Source organism: Pongo pygmaeus, chromosome 15, assembly GCF_028885625.2.
Source record: "Pongo pygmaeus isolate AG05252 chromosome 15, NHGRI_mPonPyg2-v2.0_pri, whole genome shotgun sequence".
Lineage (NCBI taxonomy): Eukaryota > Metazoa > Chordata > Mammalia > Primates > Hominidae > Pongo > Pongo pygmaeus.
Genome location: NC_072388.2, coordinates 33,706,101 through 33,726,868, shown reverse-complemented (window position 1 = coordinate 33,726,868; position 20,768 = coordinate 33,706,101). Strand labels below are relative to the sequence as shown.

At 47.3% G+C, this 20,768-nt stretch overlaps 1 protein-coding gene across 1 annotated transcript; it reads left to right on the top strand.

Annotated features, from left to right (window-relative positions):
- The first annotated feature begins 2,365 nt into the window (after positions 1 to 2,365).
- On the top strand, positions 2,366 to 6,592 carry NFKBIA (NFKB inhibitor alpha). Its single transcript, XM_054449265.2, has 6 exons — positions 2,366 to 3,698; positions 4,314 to 4,422; positions 4,751 to 4,961; positions 5,247 to 5,335; positions 5,443 to 5,712; positions 6,056 to 6,592. The coding sequence occupies exons 1-6, from the start codon at positions 3,472 to 3,474 to the stop codon at positions 6,101 to 6,103; spliced, it is 954 nt and encodes a 317-aa protein (XP_054305240.1). The 5' UTR covers positions 2,366 to 3,471; the 3' UTR covers positions 6,104 to 6,592.
- Positions 6,593 to 20,768: the final 14,176 nt, after the last annotated feature.

Here is a 20,768-nt window from a genome sequence, read left to right as displayed (position 1 = left end):
CACCCTGTCACCCAGGCTGGCGTGCAATGGCGGGATCTCGGCTCACTGCAACCTCTGCCTCCTCGGTTCACGTGACTCTCCTGCCTCAGCCTCCTAAGCAGCATCTGCACCACCACACCCGACTAATTTTTTGTATCTTTAATAGGGACGGGGTTTCACCATGTTGGCCAGGCTGGTCTCGAACTCCTGACCTCATGATCCACCCGCCTCAGCCTCCCAAAGTGCTGAGATTACAGGCGTGAGCCACCGCGCACAGCCTACAGTTTTAACATTCTTTTTAACAGTTATGGTTAGCTAGAATGTTTGACAATGAGGAGGAGAAAAATCTGAGTGCTGAAGGGTCCATAAAGGTCTTTCTTTTTCTTTTTTTTCTTTTTTGAGACAGGGTCTCAGTCTGTTGCTCAAGCTGGAGTGCAGTCGTGCCATCATGGCTCAGTACAAACTCCACCTCCCAGGCTCAAGCGATTCTCCCACTTCTGCCTCCGGAGTAGCTGGGACTACAGGCACCTGCCACCATACTCTGCTAATTATATTTTTTGTAGAGACAGAGTTTCGCCTTGTTGCCCAGGCTGGTCTCCAACTCCTGGGTGGCAAGCAATCCTCCTGCCTCAGCAACCCAAAGTGCTGAAATTACAGCAGTGAGCCACAACTCCCGGCCCATAAAGGTCTTTCTAAATCAAAACCAGACCCTCTTGTTGTCTTCTGCCCAGTCTGCTCATGGTTCTAATTTCCAAGTGTATATTCTTTTTCACCCACGTTGTAATGTTTGTTGACTTAAACCATATAGCGCTATAGATGATGGGGAGAAAACCTGTTGGATCACATTATTCAAAACTGTTTCCCAGAGTTGCGGAAAACAAAAGGTACCTCCTTGGGAATCTCCACTGTAGGGACAAGTCATCAAGGCTCAGCACCTCCCAATTTTTTCAAAAGGCACTATGACAAATCAAGGAACGCCTGTGCCTTACTCGTACCACTAGGTGTCACACAAAACAATCAGGAATAAACACCAAGATCCTGAAGGATCTACCAGAAATATAAAACCACAGAAGGTGGTGCAAAAAAAACTTATTCCTCAGATATTTTTATTTTTTATAACCATTTTTATACCTGAAGCCAAATATCTTCTTCTGATGTATCCTCTATAATTGGGACATTTAGAGTTTGATGTTTCTGTACATGTTTAAAAGAAGTGACTATCCTCAGATGGGGGTCGGGGGACACCCACCCTTTATTTTCCCTAACAGTTGGAGTAGAAAATAGGTTTGAGTATATTCCAAATTATAGTGTAGTCAGTCTGATTTTCACAGCGTGTTTTCAAAAGTGTTAATACTAAGACTGCTTTGGCCAAATGATTAATATACTGCCAAGGGCTTCCTGGGTAAATTTCTATGCATTTCAGTTTCTTTTTAGGGAAGTAGGAACAATATCTATCTTACAAGATTAGTTCTGAGAACAATGTGGCACATAAGGCGCTGGAATTCTTTCAAAAATTTATACCCTGACATTTCCAAGAGCCACGGTCACCCTTACAAAGGAGAGTTAGGCATGCCATTTGTAGACAAGTAATATGACTTTTAAGCTAGAAAAGACCTTAAGTAACATTCAATCTAATCTTATTATAAAAGTTAAGTATACCACAAAAAAGTTAACTGACCTCTCCAACTAATGTGCAGTCAAGTAAAGACAGAACCTGGAACTGAGATGTCCCATTGCAGTCACTGTTTCACCTTGCCTCAATCATTGTAGATTTGCATATCATAAGCCTGACATAAGAGACAATGGTGTCTATCCCTGGGAAGTTTTCATTGTAACATGTGATCGTTACTACCCTGGAGGTTCTATCTGATTTTAATTTTTTTCCCTTCATACTTGGTCTCTCTCTATCGAGTCAGATTTCTTACATTCTAATATTAGGGGAGGGGTGGAGATTTGAAGAGAGGGGAATGATTGGTTAGTACAAGGCCAGTCAAGGTAAAGATGATTGCAATAATCACCAGAAATCTCTGCAGAACTACAGAGGCCTCCTGGCACTAATTCTAAACAGCTCTGACCGAAGTTGGCTTTATTTTGCCTGTACCAGTTCTACCAAGTAGATGAATCAGTCCATGGCTTGCAGGCTTGGAGGTGGAGGCGGAGTGGAGAGCATAAATTATATTTCTGCAGGTGAAACAAGAGCATAGTGAGCCGAAACCCCTTTCTACCCGGGTGGCATGAATGGGTCCAACTGCTACTGTCCCCCAGGACAAGGGAGCAAGGAGGGGCGGGCAGGATGGGACTGCCTTGAGCCTCCTGCAGGATGCCTGGCAACTACTTTCTTAGCGGTCCTTAAGGTCCAATCGCGGTTAAGGCACTAACTAAACTCATTCTTCAGCCTCCTTCTCTAAGTGCTCCTCGAATTGCTCAGTTTGGGTGCCCAGAAGTAGGCTCAGGATCCATTCTCTGCGGCAGCACAATGTAGGTCAGATAGCATAAACGAACAGCTACTTATGAACACAATAGGTATTCTGTTATTGCAAGGTATCCACAACCACCACTACAAAGATTAACACTTTGCTTTACTTGGGAAACAACAACAACAAAAAATCATGGTCCTATTCAGCAGTTTCCCCATACACGAGAGTTTGCCCCTCCCCCAGTCAACAGGGCTGTTCATCCCTAGGAAGTGATTTGAGAGTTCTCCAAGGATTTAGGCTTTTCACTCCTCCAAAGCTTTCACAACTTCTACCTGGCGGGGGTGCGTGGGGAGGGGGTGGGAGGGGGCGAAGCTAAAAGTTCCTATGCTGCAAAGAGCCTGGTATTGGCAGAAACACCGGCGCGGCCTGCAGCCCCCTAACCACAATGCGTCCTTCCCCTTAGAAGTCTGGGGAAAGCAAATCCCTACGCCCAGCCATCATTTCCACTCTTGCGTTTTCAAAAGATCAAAAAACGGAAAGGACCGGCAGGTTGGCAAACCCCAAAGAGGGACCGCCCATCAGGTCGGCGTCCTTGGGATCTCAGCAGCCGACGACCCCAATTCAAATCGATCGTGGGAAACCCCAGGGAAAGAAGGTTCACTTGCAGAGGGACAGGATTACAGGGTGCAGGCTGCAGGGAAGTACCGGGGGGAGGGGGCCTGGTCGGAAGGACTTTCCAGCCACTCGGCGCTCATCAAAAAGTTCCCTGTCCGTGACCCCAGTGGCTCATCGCAGGGAGTTTCTCCGATGAACCCCAGCTCAGGGTTTAGGCTTCTTTTTCCCCCAGCAGAGGACGAAGCCAGTTCTCTTTTTCTGGTCTGACTGGCTTGGAAATTCCCCGAGCCTGACCCCGCCCCAGAGAAATCCCCAGCCAGCGTTTATAGGGCGCCGCGGCGGCGCTGCAGAGCCCACACCAGTCCGTGCCGCCGTCCCGCCCGCCAGCGCCTCAGCGAGGAAGCAGCGCGCAGCCCGCGGCCCAGCGCACCCGCAGCAGCGCCCGCAGCTCGCCCGCGCCATGTTCCAGGCGGCCGAGCGCCCCCAGGAGTGGGCCATGGAGGGCCCCCGCGACGGGCTGAAGAAGGAGCGGCTACTGGACGACCGCCACGACAGCGGCCTGGACTCCATGAAGGACGAGGAGTACGAGCAGATGGTCAAGGAGCTGCAGGAGATCCGCCTCGAGCCGCAGGAGGTGCCGCGCGGCGCGGAGCCCTGGAAGCAGCAGCTCACCGAGGACGGGGACTCGTAAGTGGCGCAGGCCCGGGGCTGGGGGTCGTCGGGAGGGCGGGACGCGCGCGGCCAGGGGGTGGGAGGCGCCGGGCCTGGAGCCCTAGCCGGGGGACCAGCGATGCAGCTGGGCGGGCGCCGCGGCGCCCCGGGGCTCCTGCATTGCCCCGAACGCTACAGGGCTGCAGGGCCGCGCCGGACACCGACTCGGAGGGGCGGCGGCTGGGCCCTGGTGGATGGCAGCGTCGCCACACGCCCCCTCCCCCCAGACCCGTCCTCTAGGCCGGGGGCGGGGCGGCAGCGGGGACGCGAAGTCCCCTGTTGCATAAGGCGGGGCGGGAGTTTCTGGCCGCTGGCGGGCGCCGAGCAGCCGGGAGGGGAAGTACAGGGCGTTCCGAGCTGGCGGGAGGGCGGGGCGGTCTGGCCGGCGCCCGCCGGGGCCGCGGGGGGAGGAGGGGCGGAAAGTCCCTGGGCGCCTGCCAGGAACACTCAGCTCATAATAACCTCGCGGAAAACACCGCGGCCTCGGCCTCCAGAAACCCCGGCCTTGCGCAATCCCCCGCAGCCCGCGCCTCCCTGGGCCCCACGCGGTGCACTCACCACCCCTGGGGTTTTTCCCTCTCTTCCCCACAGGTTCCTGCACTTGGCCATCATCCATGAAGAAAAGGCACTGACCATGGAAGTGATCCGCCAGGTGAAGGGAGACCTGGCCTTCCTCAACTTCCAGAACAACCTGCAGCAGGTGCGCCGCTTGCTGGCCCGGGCTCTCTCTGACCCTGGGACGTAGCTGATGTAGCAGAGTCACCCCAGATCCTTTCTGAATTCAGGGCCACTGAGCACTATTCACCCTCACCTTTTACTTCACATCAGCCCACATCCTAGAGAGTGAAGGAAATTCCACTGATTTGGTGAGGTCTTTATGACCCACCTGGAGCCTCTGCTATTTGCCAGCCCTCCCCACCCCCCTATCTAGGAGGAGCAGCACCCAACCAGGAGACACGGGTTGAGGGGAACTCGGGGTGTGGGTTTGGTCCATGGCTTACTTTCTCTGGTCTCTCTTGCATTCGTAGACTCCACTCCACTTGGCTGTGATCACCAACCAGCCAGAAATTGCTGAGGCGCTTCTGGGAGCTGGCTGTGATCCTGAGCTCCGAGACTTTCGAGGAAATACCCCCCTACACCTTGCCTGTGAGCAGGGCTGCCTGGCCAGTGTGGGAGTCCTGACTCAGTCCTGCACCACCCAGCACCTCCACTCCATCCTGAAGGCTACCAACTACAATGGTATGTCTGCCTCCCTGCCCTGCCCCACCCCCTCGGAGGGCAGGTGACGTGGAGAAGGGGCAGGTGGGCCAACTTAAGGAGTCCACGCAAGAGTTTAAACTCCCAACATTTGGAAGGTTGAGAAAATATGGGTGCAAAGTGCCTGTTGGATGCCTTTATAAAGTTCTTTCAGAACCCAGACTGTGGGTTCTTAAAATTCAGAAGAATTTATGTCGTATAAAAGAATAGGTGAAAGGAGTGAGGGTTGAAACAGGTGGTTATACTTTTTTCCTTTTGTTCTTCCAGGCCACACGTGTCTACACTTAGCCTCTATCCATGGCTACCTGGGCATCGTGGAGCTTTTGGTGTCCTTGGGTGCGGATGTCAATGCTCAGGTTGGTGCTTCCTGCCTCTGACGCACTGAGTCAGGTTCCTCGTGCTCATGTTGTGAGCAGAAATTCCAAACGCAACCATAAGCATCTCAAATTCCTTTTGGTTTCAGGAGCCCTGTAATGGCCGGACTGCCCTTCACCTCGCAGTGGACCTGCAGAATCCTGACCTGGTGTCGCTCCTGTTGAAGTGTGGGGCTGATGTCAACAGAGTTACCTACCAGGGCTATTCTCCCTACCAGCTCACCTGGGGCCGCCCAAGCACCCGGATACAGCAGCAGCTGGGCCAGCTGACACTAGAAAACCTTCAGATGCTGCCAGAGAGTGAGGATGAGGAGAGCTATGACACAGAGTCAGAGTTCACGGAGTTCACGGAGGACGAGGTGAGTCTGTGAACTCCTTAGGCGCTCTAACTAATGAGGTGCCATTCCCTTCACCCTCCCAGGCCCGTAGAGCTGCTCCTTATCAGAGGGGTATCTACATAATGAGTCTCAAATTTCTGTGCATAACCAGTATCCCAAGAATGTACCTGCCCCCCTTTTTTTTAATAGCTTACTCTTTTTTTAAAGAGAAGCATTAAAGGCAAACTTCCTCAGCCTGTAAAGTTCATTATATTTGGGCTATGGAGAATGGAGTCCAAGAGTTATTTCTGGTAGTGGCCTCCCCATCCCAGTAGCTTGGCAGAGCTCCGGAAGCTTAACGTGTCTTTTTTCCCCTTGTTTTCAGCTGCCCTATGATGACTGTGTGTTTGGAGGCCAGCGTCTGACGTTATGAGCGCAAAGGGGCTGAAAGAACATGGACTTGTATATTTGTACAAAAAAAAGTTTTATTTTTCTAAAAAAAGAAAAAAGAAGAAAAAATTGAAAGGGTGTACTTATATCCACACTGCACACTGCCTGGCCCAAAACGTTTTATTGTGGTAGGATCAGCCCTCATTTTGTTGCTTTTGTGAACTTTTTGTAGGGGACGAGAAAGATCATTGAAATTCCAAGAAAACTTCTTTTAAACCTCACCTTTGTGGGGTTTTTGGAGAAGGTTATCAAAAATTTCGTGGAAGGACCACATTTTATATTTATTATGCTTCGAGTGACTGACCCCAGTGGTATCAGCCAGGAGTGTTAAGCCTTTTAGTGATGTGGGGTGAAAAGTTACTATCTGTCAAGGTTTGTGTTACCCTCCTGTAAATGGTGTACATAGTGTATTGTTGGTAATTATTTTGGTACTTTTATGATGTATATTTATTAAACAGATTTTTACAAATGAGTTATCCTGATCATTTTCTTCAGGCTGCCATGGGCCTCCTGTTCTGAAGTTCCATCCTCCGGCAGAGGTGGAGGTGGAGCATTGTGAGGGAGGAGGGAACTCCCAGCAGCTTCTCACACCTGACACCCAGCCTCCAGCAAAGCTTTGCAGGCACCCTGGGCCCAGTGTGTGGGAGGGAGGGTGTTGCAAGGTTATAGGAAATACCAGTCTCAGGCTTGGGGTGGAAGCGTGCTGCTTGGCCTGTGGTTGGAGACCTCTCCATTGTCATTCTGTCATCCCCTTGATTCCTGGACCCTAATTGCCAGTTGAGAAAATTATTTTGGCCAAGAAGAATATGCTGAATTCATATAGAGCTGGGAAAGATCTCACTAATACAGGAGGTTCCTAAGGACATCGGCTCAGAAATGGGACTGCACTGACATTTGTTAGCAGATGCTCACCTCTGAGCCTCAGTTTTCTCATTTATTAGCTGGGGTGTTGTGAAAATTACGTAAGACAATCCATGTAAAATGCATAGCAGAGTGGCAGGCATGTAGTGCTAAAGAAAAACAAGCTGTTACACAATGTTCTTTGTCATACCAGGAGAAACAAGTTCAGAGAATGTCCTGTCCAGGGTCACCTTGCAGGAGAAGTAGGTGGTTAACATATTTCATACGCGCTTGTTTTGGGGTAGTTAAACATCTTTTAAGAGCATTCCATCTCTTAAATCTATGTGTTATTGGCTGTAGTAGAAAAGTAATAAAGGCTTGAAGGGTCTTATCAGTTCAGTCTACTGATTGTACTGAATGATTCTACAGAAGCAAATGTCACAAGAAATCAGTAATGTGAAACTTGGCTTAGATGCTCTATCTTGAGTTTTCATCCCTAAAATGGCTCTCTTGCCTAGGTAGAGAGAAGAATAAAGATGGGTATACTAAAAGCCCAGACTTTACCGCTATACAATATAAAAAATCTGCATTTGTACTCTGTAAACATTTTTATTAAAAAAATTTTTTTGAGATAGAGTCTCACTCTGTTGCCCAGGCTGGGGTGCAATGGTGCAATCACAGCTCACTGCAGCCTCAAACTCCTGGGCTCAAGCGATCCTCCCAACTCAGCCTCCTGAGTAGCTGGGACTACAAGCATGCACCACCATGCCTGACTAATTTTATTTGTAGAGACAGGGTTTCTCTATGTTGCCCAGGCTGGTCTCGAACTCCTGGGCTCAAGAGATCCACCCACTATGGCCTCCCAAAGCACTGGGATTACAGGTCTGAGCCACCACACCGAGCCAAAACATTTTTAAGGAAAAAGTAAAGTTACTGCATTCTAGAAAATGCAGAGTAGTGTATAAATGCAATTCATGTCTTTGACTTATACCTAAGAAAAAATTATTACATTATCCCTTTCCTGATCCACAAACTATGTCAAAAGAATATGGTCACCTTGGACCAAAAAGGAGCCAATATTTAGTGGTTTTCCACATATAAGGAGTGTTACTACAGACTGGTTAAAGCCAGTTCTGCCCCAATTATTTTTTATTTTTTATTTATTTTTTTTTTTTGAGATGGAGTCTTGCTCTGTCGCCCAGGCTGGAGTGCAGTGGTGCGATCTTGGCTCACTGCAACCTCTACTTCCCGGGTTCAAACGATTCTCCCTGCCTCAGCCTCCCAAGTAGCTGGGATTACAGGTGCCTGCCACCACGCCTGGCTAATTTTTGTATTTTTAGTAGAGACAGGGATTCACCATGTTGCCCAGGCTGGTCTTGAACTCCTGACCTCAGGTGATCCGCCCACCTCAGCCTCCCAAAGTGCTGGGATTTCAGGCGTGAGTCACTGCGCCCAGCTCTGCCCCATTTCTGTAGCCTTAGTCCATCTGGAACCCAGCACTGGTGGTCCCTCTACCAGTCTTATTCTCTGTCAAAGTGCCCGGGTTCTTCACTGAAATTCCTTGTCCATCCCCAAGTACCTCAACACAGGTGTTAAATGACCTACCACAGGAATTAGGTCAGTTAGGTTCAGCTCTCAGCTAAGTGGGAGAGGTAAGATGGGAGTGGGGTGATATCCCCACCTCATTCTCAAAAGAACAAAGGTTGGAAACTTGGCTCCCCAATTTTGGAACGATGCCCTTAGTACTTTCTACTCAGTCAAATGTGACTCTTCTTCCCTCTGTAAAGGGGTTAAATTTGTGCCAATTCACCCATACACTGTCTCTAGTTCTGTGCTAGGTTGTAGTAACAGGACAAAGCTGTGTGCCATCCCCTCATCCCCAGCCTCCTTAGCACCCAGCTCTTGCATGGGGCGTCACCCTCCATGGTCAAGCAAGGGTGGGCCCCTTCTCACCCACTTGGGCCCAGTCTCCCACCTTTCTAGGCTTCAGCTTTTCTTCTTTCTAGGTCCTAAACTGTGGAAAAGGTTCTGTCATCTGCATAAATCTCAAGGTAGCTGGGCCCAGTTAAGCACTGAAGGCTGCCCCGGTTCCTTACTCTCTAGCTCTTCTTCCCATTTCTCATCCCCCCATTTTTTTTTTTTTTTTTTTTTTAATTTGTGATAGGGTCTCACTCTCTTGCTCAGGCTGGAGTGCAGTGGCACGATCTCGGCTCACTGTAACCTCTGCCTCCTGGGTTCAAGCAATTCTCCTGCCTCAGCCTCCTGAGTAGCTGGGACTACAGGTGCACACCACTACACCCGGCCAATTTTTATATTTTTAGTAGAGATGGGGTTTCCCCGTGTTGGCCAGGCTGGTCTCGAACTCCTGACCTCAAGTGATCCACCCACCTCGGCCTCCCACAGTCCTGGGATTACAGGTGTGACCCACCACACCCAGCCCTCCCTGCTTTTTTCTTTTTGTTTTAAATTTATTATCTTTCTGTCCTGCCTGTTGGTTGGGTGACTGGAGCCTGGAGTTCCCTAAAGGAAAATTTTAGAAGGGAAACATTCTAATCTGTAGAAAATCTTCAAATTCCTAAGCAAACAAGAGCAAAAGATCTCAAAGCAAACAGGCCAGGAGATGGAGAGCCTTCTTTAATGCACTTTGATTTCCTCCAAGAAGTTACAGATCGTGTGGGGACAGGTAGGACTAAGAGTGCCTAGAGAAAGGGGAAGTGATATGAGGGGGAAATAATACATCACATCAGCAACTTCCTTGAATTCAGTTCCTTGATTCCTTCTGCCTGCCTTATCCATCAGGATACGTTTCCTGTAGAGGCCACGTGTACCAAGTCCTTCCAGAAAGTAAGGATTTTTCTTTAAAGAGGGAACAAACTAGTCTGAGCAATCTGAAGACCTTCCCCTGGGGCCTGGAAATTCAGAAGGCTGGAAGCTTGGGTGGATTTGCATGGAAAGTTCAATTGCTACTGGAAGTGATTAAGTGGTGACAGAATTAAGTCTGTCAGATGGGTCTTCCTTCCCCCCCGTCTTCCCACCCCCGCACCCACCCATTCCCCCACCCCCAACTTTCTGCCAATATTTTCATTAACTTGCCTTAAGTGTAGCTGAAATTTCATTTGGCAAGAAAAGTCTGAGTTGTGGAACTCCAGTCGGAAACATGCCCAAGAAACATTCCCCAACCTCTGGTGCCTGGACAAGAATATCCTAGGCTGTTTCCCCATTGAAAGAGAGCATTACAGAAACTGAAACTGGACCTCACCTGTGTTTCCCTCCTAGAGAAGTACGACTCTCCATCCCATTCCTTCATTTGTATCAAAAAGAACTATTCTCCAGGCCTCCTGCCAAGGGCTGGAGACTCGAAGAGGAATAAGCCATGGCCTCTGCCCTAAGAGCTCCTTGCTTAGGTGGAGAGGGAGACAGACAAATACATGGAAAGGCGTGGTGGGATGAAAGCCAGTGCGGAGTGGGGGTGGGAGAGACAGGTCCAGAGCTCATATTCCAGTTAGCTATTTACCTGCCAGTACTATATTATCTTATCCCATGCCCCAAGTGACTGTGGCAGGCACCCTTTCCACAGGGGGCAGGAAGCATGACCCAGCATCAGCCAATCTGAGTCATTGAAAAGTAGGACTGGACCCCGAACACTGACATGAAAATAGGGCCAAGGCCCACAAACTGGCCAGCAATCCAGGTAAGTGTGACCAGGTGCGGGGGCTCATGCCTATAATCCCAACACTTTGAGAAGCTGAGGCAGGAGGATCATTTGAGCCCAGGAGGTCAAGACCAGCCTGGGCAATATAGGGAGAGCCCATCTCTACAAAAAAAATACATTAAGGCCGGGCACGGTGGCTCACACCTGTAATCCCAGCACTTTGGGAGGCTGAGGCAGGCGGATCACTCGAGGCCAGAAGTTTGAGACCAGCCTGGCCAACATGGTGAAACCCCATCTCTACTAAAAATACAAAAATTAGCCAGGCATGGTGGTGCATGCCTGTAATCCCAGCTACTCGGGAGGCTGAGGCAGGAGAATCGCTTGAACCCAGGAGAGGGAGGCTTCAGTGAGCTGAGATCACACCACTGCACTCCAGCCTGGGCAACAGAGCGAGACTCTGTCTCAAAAATAAAAACATATACACACACACACACATATATATAAACGTATATACATGTATAATAGGTACATATATAAATGTATATACATGTATAATAGGTACGTATATAAATGTATATACATGTATAATAGGTACGTATATAAATGTATATACATGTATAATAGGTACGTATATAAATGTATATACATGTATAATAGGTGTGTATATAAATGTATATACATGTATAATAGGTGTGTATATAAATGTATATACATGTATAATAGGTGTGTATATAAATGTATATACATGTATAATAGGTGTGTATATAAATGTATATACATGTATAATAGGTGTGTATATAAATGTATATACATGTATAATAGGTGTGTATATAAATGTATATACATGTATAATAGGTGTGTATATAAATGTATATACATGCATAATAGGTGTATACAAATGTATATACATGTATAATAGGTGTATACAAATGTATACACATGTATAATATGTATATATGTATATACATGTATAATATGTATACATAAATGTATATACATATATAATATGTATACATAAATGTATATACATATATAATATGTAATATAATATGTATTATATTATAATACATATTATATATACATATATACATATATAACAATATAATATATATTATACTATTATATATGTATAATATATATGTGTATATAAAAATGTATCTACATATATAATATGTGTATATAAAAATGTATCTACATATATAATATGTGTATATAAAAATGTATCTACATATATAATATGTATATATAAATGCATACACATATATAATATGTATATATAAATGCATACACATATATAATATGTATATATAAATGCATACACATATATAATATGTATATATAAATGCATACACATATATAATATGTATATATAAATGTATACACATATATAATATGTATATATAAATGTATACACATATATAATATGTATATATAAATGTATACACATATATAATATGTATATATAAATGTATACACATATATAATATGTATATATAAATGTATACACATATATAATATGTATATATAAATGTATGCACATATAAATATATACATATATAAATGTATGCACATATAAATATATACATATATAAATATATACATATATGTATATATAAATATATACATATATAAATACATACATATATGTATATATATAAATGTATATACATATTATATATATATGTACATATATAAATATATATAATGTGTGTGTATATATATGTTTTTATTTTTGAGACAGAGTATGTGTATATATATACACACACACTATATATATGTATATACATATATACATATATAGTGTGTACATATATACGCACTATATATGTATATACGTATATATATACGTATATACATATATATATAAATATATATATATTTAAAAAAGAAAACAGCAAAAAAAACCCAGCTAAATGTAATAAGGGAGATGGCTGACACAGTACAAGGCCAAAGGCATAATCATCAGGGCTCCAAGAAAGGAACAAAATCCTGAAGGAAATGGACTTGAAGGATGGAAACCTGGTTTTATTTATTTATTTATTTTTTTGAGACAAAGTTTCACTCTTGTTGCCCAGGCTGGAGTGCAAATGGCGCGATCTCGGCTCACCGCAACCTCTGCCACCAGGGTTCAAGCGATTCTCCTGCCTCAGCATCCTGAGTAGCTGGGACTACAGGCATGCGCCATCACGCCTGGCTAATTTTGTATTTTTAGTAGAGACGGCATTTCTCCATGTTGGTCAGGCTGGTCTTGAACTCCCTACCTCGGGTGATCCGCCCGCCTCAGCCTCCCAAAATGCTGGGATTACAAAGTGTGAGCTACCGCACCAGCCGGAAACCTGGTTTTAAAATGAGCTTATTTTTACCTGTGGTAGGAGATTGCTGCGGTGTGCAGGTTGGCCCCTGACTAAGCATCGGAACTGGGAGGAGTGGAGAGGCAGCTGCTCCCTCTCTGTGACCGAGTCCCCACTGCCCATACTGTAATATGAGAAGCTTTAACAAGCAGTTGACTAAAATGCTTCAGAGAAAATCTTAAGTAAATAACAATTTCCCCTTTAATATTGCTATCATTTCATATATTTTTAAAATTTCTTAAATATAACCTATATGAAAAATAGTCGGCTACTTAAAGGTAAGATTTTATTTTATTTACTTATTTTTTTGAGACAGAGTCTCACTTTGTCACCCAGGCTGAGGTGCAGTGTCACAATCACGGCTAACTACAGCCTCGACCTCCCAGGCTCAGGTGATCCTCTTACCTCAGCCTCCCAAGTAGCTGGGATTACAGATGTGTGCCACCACACAGGGCTATTTTTTGTATTCTTTGTGGAGAGGGGGTTTTGCCATGTTGCCATGGCTGGTCTCCAACTCCTGGACTCAAGCTATCCTCCCACCTCAGCCTCCGAAAGGACTGAGATCACAGGTATGAGCCACTATGACTGGCCTTCAAGATAAACTTTTTAAAAACTTTTAAATTGGCTGTGCGTGGTGGCTCATGCCTGTAATCCCAGCACTTTGGGAGACTGAGGCCGGAGGATTGCTTGAGCCCAGGAGTTTGAGACCAGCCTGGGCAATGCAGTGAGACTCTGTCTCTACCTGTTTATGTATTTATTTATTTAATAATATAAATAAAGGTTGGACACAGTGGCTTATGCCTGTAATCCTAGCACTTTGGGAGGCCGAGGCGGGCAGATCACCAGAGGTCAGGAGTTCGAGATCAGCCTGACCAACATGGTGAAACCCCATCTCTACTAAAAATACAAAAATTAGCCGGGCCTGGTGGTACGTGCCTGTAATCCCAGCTACTTGGGAGACTGAGGCAGGAGAATCACTTGAATCCAGAAGGCAGAGGTTGCAGTGAGTGGAGATCGTGCCATTGCACTCCAGCCTGGGCAACAAGAGTGAAACTCTGTCTCAAAAAAAAAAAAAGAAAGAAAGAAAGCCTGGGTCACACAGCCAGTAAATGGCAGAGCCAGGCTCTAGGTCTATATTCCTAACCTGGGGATAAAGCAGCTTCCAGGCCAGGCACACTGGCTCACTCCTGTTATCCCAGCACTTTGGAAGTCTGAGGCGTGCAGATTGCTTGAGCCCGGGAGTTCGAGTCCAGCCTGGACAACACAGTGAAATCCCATCTCTGCAAAAATACAAAAAATTAGCTGGGAGTGGTGGCGCGCACCTGTAGTCCCAGCTACTCGGGCAGCTGAGGCGGGAAGATTGCTTGAGCCCAGGAGGTGGAGGTTGCAGTGAGCCAAGATGGTGCCACTGCACTCCAGCCAGGGCAACAGAGCAAAACCCAGGCAGGAAAAAAAAAAAAAAAGGCAGCTACCAAGCACACACAGGAATTAACAAAAGTGTTTCAGGTCGTCAATCGTCAATATGTTCCTTATGTATCTGTTGCTATACTACCAAAATTGGGCAAATATTACAAAGGATGGTTTGAATTTCTGATGTTTTATGTTAATGGAAATACTGTCTCATGGAAACTTTATAATAATGCAGAAAATGCAAGATCTGAGACCTCAGGAGGCCCCAGTAAACTGAACAATCCTGTGGGACTCAGACAGATATCCTACTTCATCTCCTCTGAAACCTTTTTTTTTTTTTTTTTTTTTTTGAGACAGAGTCTCGCTCTGTCGCCCAGCCTGGAGTGCAGCAGAGTGATCTCGGCTCACTGCAAGCTCCGCCTGCCGGGTTCACGCCCTTCTCCTGCCTCAGCCTCCCGAGTAGCTGGGATTACAGGTGCCCGCCACCACGCCAGGCTAATTTTTTGTATTTTTAGTAGAGACGGGGTTTCACTGTGTTAGCCAGGATGGTTTCGATCTCCTAACTTCGTGATCCGCCCGCCTCGGCCTCCCAAAGTACTGGGATTACAGACTTGAGCCACCGCGCCCGGCTGAAATCTTTACTGTTGTTTCATACGGTGCTAAATAAAGGAAGTGAGGCGCGTCTACTTCCAGGAGTTTCCAGTTGTGTGGTCTGGGTTTGGTTCTCACCGAGGCTCAGGTCTACCCAAAGTCACCACATTAAACATTTTGGTCAGACTTTTAAAAACTTCACAGTATTTTAATATTCATCTCTGGGGATGCCCCAAACAAACAAGCAAATGCAACTTTTTTTTTTTTTTTTTTTGACACGGAGTCTCGCTCTGTCGCCCAGGCTGGAGTGCGGTGGCGCTCTCTCTGCTCACTGCAAGCTCCATCTCCCGGGTTCACGCCATTCCGAGTAGCTGGGACTACAGGTGCCCGCCACCACACCCGGCTAATTTTTTTTGTATTTTTAGGAGAGGTGGGGTTTCACCATGTTCGCCAGGATGGTCTCCGATCTCCTGACTTCGTGATCCGCCCGCCTCGGCCTCCCAAAGTGCTGGGATTACAGGCGTGAGCCACCGCGCCCAGCCGCAAATGCAACTTTTTAAGGATCAATGAATGAACTTCTTTCAGGTGAAGTGTTTTAGTACCAACTCAGTTTCAAGTTGATTTTTAACATTCTCCTTCGCAGGCCTTCCCACCTCCGTCATTGAGAGGCAATTTCCCAAGGCAGGACCTTGCCACGTGGCCCCCTGTATGTTTCCTAGCTATTGGACAGCTGGCTCTATAGATTCTTCCGTGTACATAAATTCAGTCATTCTTTTCTCAAAACATAGAGTAAACCTTTGGTTTGAAAGAGAGACTCAAGCCTTAGACACACAAATATCCTGCAATCTACAAGTCAAACGGGAGTGGAAGCTTTCATTTCTTAGAGGCTAGAACCGGGAATAACAGTACCCCCAGCAGACTGACCATGAAGGGCTCTGTCTGTGTGTGCACAACTTCCCAGGCCTGAAATGTGTGCAGCAAGGATGTCCTCAAGGGGCTCTTGTGCACGTTGCCCTCTACCCATGGTCCCCACAGCGGGACCAGCTCCACACACAGGGAAGGATGGAAAGGACACCCAGAGCCAAACTGGCCCTGGGACCTCCCCTCCTGGCTTTCACGGCTCCTCAGATTGGGTCAGTCACACCAAAAGGACTTTCTGGAAGGAGCGCACCAGAATTTCTGTTCTGGGAAGACGGTGGAAGGCAGCGCTGAGTTCATTGCTTATGGAGGGGAGAGAATAGCCCCTGCACAGAGCCTCCATGGCGGCTGCCAGGGGAAGTGGAGAGTCTAGGATCTCACTGAGAATTTCAAGATTGGTTTAAGGAGGGCCTTTCGACGCAGGGGCTTGCTTCGGATTGGGGAAGATCATGATACAGTAGTTTCAGGTTGGTGGAAACAGCTAGGCAAGGGGTTTGAAATGTCTTAGGTGTGAAATGTCTGTTGATGCTTCTATTAAATAAAGCTCTCCGATTAAAGAGTTGTTGGGCCTCTTGGGAAATTCCTGTAGTAAACAATGAAGTTATTTGCCTGGGCAAGAGACTCTTGGAATAGTAAAGTTATTGTACCAAAGACAATGGGAGAAAAAAAGTCATGTTAATGCAGACAATCAACTTGGGGGTGGAAGGGAATAGTTTCTGCCTCAATCTGACTAGTCATTAGGCCTAAAGACCTGAGGGCTAGGACACATGTCAAGTATCTTTCAATACATTTAAAAAGTTAAAAATTCAGGAAATGGACCCATGACAATGTTGGGGGTCTGCTAAACAGGACAGGGAGCATGGAGGAGGGGTGCATTAAAAAACACGCCTTGGGCCAGGCTGGGTGGCTCACGCCTGTAATCCCAGCGCTTTGGGAGGGCGAGGCAGGCGGATCACAAGGTCAGGAGACCGAAACCATCCTGACTAACACGGTGAAATCCCGTCTCTACTTAAAAAAAGACAACAAATTAGCCGGGCGTGGTGGCAGGTGCCTGTAATCCCAGCCACTTGGGAGACTGAGGCAGGAGAATCGCTTGAATCCAGGAGGTGGAGGTTGCGGTGAGCTGAGATCACACCACTGCACTCCAGCCTGGGCGACAGAGCGAGACTCGGTCTCAAAAAACAAACAAAAAAACAAGCCTTACCTGTTTTAGAATCTCACCTACCTATCACTGACAAGCCTTAGCTCCAATCCCATCACACTATAATTCACACTGCAGAGGACCCAGGTAATCCAGCTATGGGTGAATAATAATGGTAGTAGGTGCCATTTATGAAACAATGACTATATGCCAGGCATATGTGATCATCACAGGGGGACATTATTGAGGAAACCAAGGTTCAAAGAGGCTTGGTAACTTGTCTGAGGTGATGAAACCAAGAAAAGTGGCCATTCTGGGACTCAAACCTGCTCCCTTCGGCTCCAAAGCTCTGTTCCCAGACTGGTCAGGGTGAGCCTCCTCATTTTACTGAAGATGTTCAAGGCTTCTCAACAGCTGCCATTTTCCACTGCAGCTGGTGTTAGTCCTACATGGCCCTGGCCATCAAATAAACTTATTTTACTCTGAGAAGTCATTTGCTACTGTTTCTATTGTGTAAAATTTTCTCATAGGAAACATTGAAAAGATACCTCATAGGAGTGTGTGAAAAGTAAGTGACAGATGCTGTAAGTCCATAGGAAATGGCATGAGCACAGCTGTCTTATACTGTTCAGGCTGCTACAGCCGAATTCCATAGACTGGGTTGCTTATGAACAATAGAAATTTATTTATCCGGCTGGGCATGGTGGCTCACCCCTGTAATCCCAGCACTTTGGGAGGCCAAGGTGGGCAGATCACGAGGTCAGGAGTTCAAGACCAGCCTGGCCAACATGGTGAAACCCTGTCTCTACTAAAGATACAAAAAATTAGCTGGGCATGGTGGTGCACGCCTATAATCCCAGCTACTCGGGAGGCTGAAGCAGGAGAATCGCTTGAACCTGGGAGGCAGAGGTTGCAGTGATCCGAGATCACACCACTGCACTCCAGTCTGGGTGACAGGGCAAGACTCTGTCTCAAAAAAAAAGAAATAAAGAAATTTATTTTGCCACAGTTTTGGAGGCTGCAAAGTCCAAGATCAAGATGCTAGCAGATTCTGTGTGTGGTGAGGGCCAGCTTTTCTATTTGAAGATGAGGCCTTCTTGCTGTGTCTGCACGTGGTGGAAAGGGCCAGCTAGCTTGCTGGGGCTTCTTCTATAAGGGACCTAATCCCATTCATGAGTGCTCCATCCTTATGACCTAATCACTTCCCAAGGCCCCACTTGACACCATCATCTTGGTGATTCAGATTTCAACATATGGATTTTGAAGGGACACTAACATTCAGTTCATTGCAATAGCCTTAGGTGCAGTCTTGGCACCTAAGAACTGGCTGCTCGCAAAGAGGCTCCAGCCAGCTCTGGTCCCAGCTCAGGATACTATCCCAGGAGGATTTTTTCTTCTTTTTTTCTTTTTGGAGATAGGGTCTCACTCTGTCACCTAGGCTGGAGTGCAGTGGCACAATGATGGCTCACTGCAGCCTCGGCCTCCTGGGCTTAAATGATCCTCCTACTTCAGCCTCCCGAGGGCATGGGATCCCAGGTGCATGTCACCAAGCCCAGCTAATTTTTATTTTTTTGAGAAAGAGTCTCACTCTGTTGCCCAGGCTGGAGTGCAGTGGTGCAATCTTGGCTCACTGCAACCTCCACCTCCCAAGTTCAAGTGATTCTCCTGCCTCAGCCTCCTGAGTAGCTGGGATGACAGGCACCCGCCACCACGTGCACCTAATTTTTGTATTTTTAGTAGAGATGGGGTTTCACCGTGTTGGCCAGGTTGGTCTCGAACTCCTGACCTCAAGTGATCCTCCTGCCTTGGCCTCCCGATGTGCTGGGATTACAAGTGTGAGCCACCACACCCAGCCCTGGGATGGTTTTTGACAGCAGAAACCCACCAGCAAAGGAGAAAAAAACTCTGCCTCCTGAGGCTGCAGGGAAGCCACAGCTGAGGTAATTGTGTGATTAAGTTTTGAGCCCATTTCCAGCTGACCCACTGGGGTGGAGATGGGTATAGAATGAAGACGCCTGCAAGGCCTGTCTGAGGGGGGACCTGGGAAGGCCAGGTCCTGGGAAGGCCTGGGACCTGGGAAGGCCAACAACCAGGAACACCCTGGGTGGCTCTCATGACAGAGACAGCTTTCAGAGCAATCAATCATTCTCCATTGGAGGTTCAGACCAATCTGGCTCCCACTGGAGGCCCTACTCTCTACACCATGTAACCCTGGGCTAGTGGCTTAACCTCTCTGAGACTCAATTCCTCATTTCTAAAGCAGGGTGACCGCAGCTGCCTTGCAGAGTGTCTGCGAAGCTTAGCTATAACTCATGATGTCTGTAAAGCTCTGGCAAAGTGCCAGACACATAGTAGGCACTCAGTAGGTGACAGCTTCGATTAGGATGATTAATTATCACTAATGTGAAGAGCATCTGACAGCCCTCCCTGTAGGCACGTTGTTCCCTGCAAGCCAGCACTTCCTGTTCCCCTGCTCATAGGGTGGCCAGGACCTGAGGAACCAGATCCTCTAAGGACAAACTGGAACATCTAGTCTTCCTCTTCACCCTCCCTGACCTTGTCCCTTGCCACTGGGGAGCCCCCTTCACCAGGCCCTTCCCAGCCTCCAACACCTGCTCAGCGCAGCCCTGACCCACAGGAGCTGCCTTGAGGCTGGGGGGCATGACCCACCAGGTGGGGGCATGAAACCGAGGGCTGTCATGGGCCCACCCCAGGTGCAAGCCTGGAAGGCCCTGGACCTCTGGGAGTCCTCTCAAGTCATGGAAGGTGAGAGAAGCCTCTGCTCCTGTGGTCAGCAGTGGGCCAGGTGGCAGATCGCTGACGGTAACGGGGACGCGACTCAGTAGGGAAGCCCGACCTGGTTAAAGAGAGAGACAAACCCCCCCTCCTGGGGCCTTGCCTGGAGCCCTCTGTGAGGGGGTCAGCAAATCAGGCAGAACCTTGGGCCCTCAGCCCTCTCTATCCTGCCTCTGTAATGCAGAAAGTGGGCTTTATTATAAACGCTTTCCTTTTCTTCTACCACTGGTGGGAAAGGTAGGGAAGGAGAGAGCATCGCTCTAGTGGCAGCACTAGCTGGGAGAGAATGAGGGAGGGAGGAAGGCTGCATCCCCGCAAACGCTCCTCCTTGTGCTTTGCTATTCAGCAGAAGGGGAAAGCTCGACACCGTTAGAATAGTGCAATCCTGGCTGGGCCTGGTGGCTCACGCCTGTAATCCCAGCACTTTGGGAGGCCAAAGCAGGTGGATCACCTGAGGTCAGGAGTTTGAGACCAGCCTGGCCAACACAGTGAAACCCTGTCTCTACCAAAAATACAAAAATTAGCCTGGCATGGTGGCACGCACCTGTAGTCCCAGCTACTTGGGAGGCTGAGGCAGGAGAATGGTTTGAACCGAGGAGGCGGAAATTACAGTGAGCTGAGATCATGCCACTGCACTCCAGCTTGGACGACCGAGTGAGACTCCTTTTCAAAAAAATAAATAAATAAATAAATAAAAGAATGGTGCAATCCTACCAATAAACACACAACCACGCCAACGTGTTCTCCCCACCAAGGTTCTTGGTTATAAGCCAAAGGAACTAATGCTGGATACTTTGGACAGAAAGGAGATTTGTGGGCCAGGCACGGTGACTCATGCCTGTAATCCCAGGACTTTGGAGGCCAAGGTGGGTGGATCACTTAAGGTGAGGAGTTCGAGACCATCCTGGCCAACATGGCAAAACCCCATCTCTACTAAAAATACAAAAAA